At 47.2% G+C, this 3,380-nt stretch overlaps 1 protein-coding gene across 1 annotated transcript; it reads right to left on the reverse strand.

The window, feature by feature from the left end:
• Positions 1-1,010: 1,010 nt before the first annotated feature.
• On the reverse strand, positions 1,011-2,534 carry LOC138887743 (uncharacterized). The gene is made up of 4 exons (XM_070169523.1): positions 2,408-2,534; positions 1,869-2,290; positions 1,688-1,774; positions 1,011-1,535 (listed from the first exon to the last, which is right to left on the reverse strand). Exons 1-4 carry the CDS (start codon positions 2,532-2,534, stop codon positions 1,011-1,013), a joined length of 1,161 nt encoding a protein of 386 aa, XP_070025624.1.
• Positions 2,535-3,380: the final 846 nt, after the last annotated feature.

The raw sequence follows: 3,380 nt of genomic DNA on the forward strand, positions 1-3,380 counted from the left end.
AGACCTTACGAAAAGGCATTATCCCGACCTTAAAGTTAAGGCTATATATATTCGAACTTGTAAGACCCCTAAAAAGGCATACCCTCAATATAGACGCCGAAAATACTTCACTCGGGGATTGAAAGGCTCCGGCCAAACACAATGACTACGGTCACAAGGCTGTACCGGCCAAACTAACGCGACTTGGGGACGCTCGACCATCGCTATAAAATTACAGGCCTTCAAATACTTTGAAAGTACTTTGAAAAGAACCGGTTAAATAGGCTACCCTCGACATAGGCAAAAGAGCTTCGACCATGTCAGCTCCAAACCATAGGCTTCGAAACACTCAGCCACCGATCAAAACCTCCCGAGGTGCTCGTTCAACGCTGCATAACGACTCACAATCTAGGTTTTATCAAACCATCGAAGAGTCAGGCAAAAATAATTTCAAAAAGTCCTTAACGAGGGAAAAATAAAGCCTATTAGAGGTCGTACCGACCCCTTGTTTAAGATCCACTGCCGCCAGCCCATGTAAAAGATCGTACCGACCAAATGCATAAGAGCCACTGCTGCCAGCCCATATGAGAGGTCATACCGACCAGACGCATAAGAGCCTAAGGACCAACTTTAAATTCAAAAACTTAAAGGTTAATGAGCTTTATTTAAAACTCGACTCGGAGACTGAACCCGAAACAATTAACTGAATATGCCTAAGAACAAAAGCGTAAGAGCTTAAACGTCGGCTTATACTAAAAGGTCATACCGACCAAACGCGTAAGAACCTACGGGTTAGCCCAACAAGCCCCAGGGCCATACAGTAAACCTAAGGGTTCTTTTAACTCAGAGACCAGTTCATCTGGCTAATGACCGACAAACATCGAAGAAAAGGGAAGTGCATGAAAAATGAAACTGCAAGGTTTTCTTTTATACGTATATGTGAAAAAATACACAGCTCCATTTACAATGTTCTTTAAAGGCACTATACCTGAAATCAGAAAAGAAAAGCCTAATCTACGCCCCCTTGGGGACTATGGCCCATCGGCCTCTTTCTCGCTATCTTCGACATCGGACAGAAGGAACTTAGCATCATATTCATCCGCCTTTGCCTGCTTTATCTCTTCCAAAAGATCAAAGCCCATGGCATGGATCTCCTCGAGGGTTTCCCTCCAAGATTTACACCTAACATACTCCTTGCTCCTACTCTCTCGATCTAGATCCCCTCTCAGCTCAGCTCGAGCGTCGGCAGCATCTTGCAAGAAAATGACCACTTTCTTGTTACCTTTGGTTCGGATCTCTTCGGCTTTATCCCGAGCATCTACAACCTCGGCCTTCATCTTTAGAAGTTCAGACTCGAGCCTCGCAATAATGCTCGTCCGGACCGAGCTATTTGCACGAGCATTCTGGAGCTGCACTTCGAGGGCGGAAGCCTTAGCCAAAGCATCCTCCTTGGCCGCAATATGGGCATCCATCTGAGCCCTTAGCTCATCACACTCATGCTTGGCCCGACCAACCTCGCCCCAAAGGCGTTTCAGATCTTCTGCCTTGCTCTGCAACTGAAGTATCAAAATGTTAATCTCTAAGGAAAGAACAAGAAGCATGCATTCCCTCGGAGAGAAGGTTACCTGTTTCTCGAGGTGGCTTAAATAGTTCAGGCTCTGATTCGCCTCGTATAGAAGGTGCCTCCGTTCTTTCCCCCTTTTGTCACAAAGAAGCCTGAGGGATTTCCCCCATCCAAGGCTTTCCTCAACCGAGCTTCACAACGAAGCAACTCGGACTTGAGCTTATCAAAGGCCTATGAAAAAGAAGCTCAATGAGAAAATGAAACTAACAAGATCAAAACATCTACGAAGTCAATCCAAACTCACCACCGAACAAAGACGCCATACCTCCTCAAAGGTTGAGCGAGCATTCACTGGCCCGCTCTTACCGACCCCAGTTGAACCGATCTCAATGTGGACATGGTCGCTTGAGACCCCGCTTGATTTAGGCGGTCCCTGACCTCGAGCATCCCTCGAAGTACCTTCTATGGAAGGCGAGGACGACAACTGAGCACCTGTATCCCCCAAAGTACCTTCGGCGGGAGATGAAGACGACGACAAGAGAGGAACCACCTCTCCAAAGAGAGAAGCCTCGGATGCCACAGGTTCAGCAGATACAATTCCTTTAAGCCTTTGAGCAGGGCCTGCCTCACTACAAGCACTCTCGTTCTTCGATGGATCCTTCCGTTTGCTGTTAGTCCTCGACCCCAAAGCCGACGATTCTTTCTCCTCCACGAGGGGAAACGACCTCTCGGCAAAATCTCCAATGCCTGCAGTGATGGAGTTAGCATGCATAAAAGAAAGTACCTTTCAAATAAAGCAAGCCACACGCCACGTACCGTGATGTTTCGCCTCCTATCTACCCTTGGCCAGATGTAGCCACTTACACTCACCATAAGTCGAGCAAGCTGCCAGTTTCCGAGACCAATCAGCCATGTCAAAAACCTCGTGTGGCATCCACGGGACCGCCAAAAGAGAAAAGGAAAGCATCTTTACAGGGTCCACCTCCACCATGGACAGAAGCAATAAGAACGCGCGTATACCACTTACGTGTAAGGTTCCATTTCTCAGGAAATGGAAGAAACTCTGCAGGGATAATATCGCCAATCCACACTCGGACGTAATGACTCATCCACCCGCAGTCCCCATCTTCTTCATTGCTGGCAATAAAGGGCCGGGTGGATTGACGCCGCTGAGTAATTAGGCCTCGATAATGTAGAGGCCGATACAACCTAATAAGATGGCTGAGGGTGAACTCGAGTCCGGCCTTATCTATAAAATATCTTATCATCAGCATTATCCTCTAGAACGACGGATGGATCTGCGCCAAAGTAACCTGGTATCTTCTAATAAAATTCAAGAACAACCTTGTCGGGAGGGCCCAAAGTAAAGGGATACGTATATATATTCAGAAACCCCTCGACATGAGCCATAACGCTCTCCTCCAGGGAAGGTACCTGCAGTACCACTTCTTCTCCCCATCCACAGTCCTTCCTAACCATCTCGAGATGTTCCTCCCCTATTGAGGAGATGAACCTCGATGCATGCTCCCGATGGCCTTGAGCGTTGGGAGGTCTCTCCAGTGTAAAGTATCTCCTCGAGACAAAGCACCTCGAGGTCAGCTCACCAGATACCGGCGGTGTACCACCGGCCGAGCGCAAAATGGAGGTAGAACTCTCTTCTCCTTGATGAATGAATTTTGATGCAGCAGCTATGCCTACGGTAAAATAGGAAGAGGAGGATGAAGACTTGGGCGAAAGCTTTGAGTTGAAATGATAAGAGAACTAGCACAAAGAATAAGAGTTCTATAAGAGAGATAGTTACTCAAAGTAGCGGAATCCTCAAATTAAGAAATAAGCA

The sequence above is a fragment of the Nicotiana sylvestris genome, chromosome 3, assembly GCF_000393655.2.
Source record: "Nicotiana sylvestris chromosome 3, ASM39365v2, whole genome shotgun sequence".
NCBI lineage: Eukaryota > Viridiplantae > Streptophyta > Magnoliopsida > Solanales > Solanaceae > Nicotiana > Nicotiana sylvestris.

Bases quoted from the DNA above. Each gene is read 5' to 3' on its own strand.
- LOC138887743 (XM_070169523.1), bottom strand. From the start codon at position 2,534: ATGGTGGAGGTGGACCCTGTAAAGATGCTTTCCTTTTCTCTTTTGGCG. The intron at 1,775-1,868 runs GTATGGCGTCTT...TCTTTTTCATAG, and splicing joins CTCGCTCAACCTTTGAGGAG to GCCTTTGATAAGCTCAAGTC. The intron at 1,536-1,687 runs GTGACAAAAGGG...TTGATACTTCAG, and splicing joins GAAATCCCTCAGGCTTCTTT to TTGCAGAGCAAGGCAGAAGA.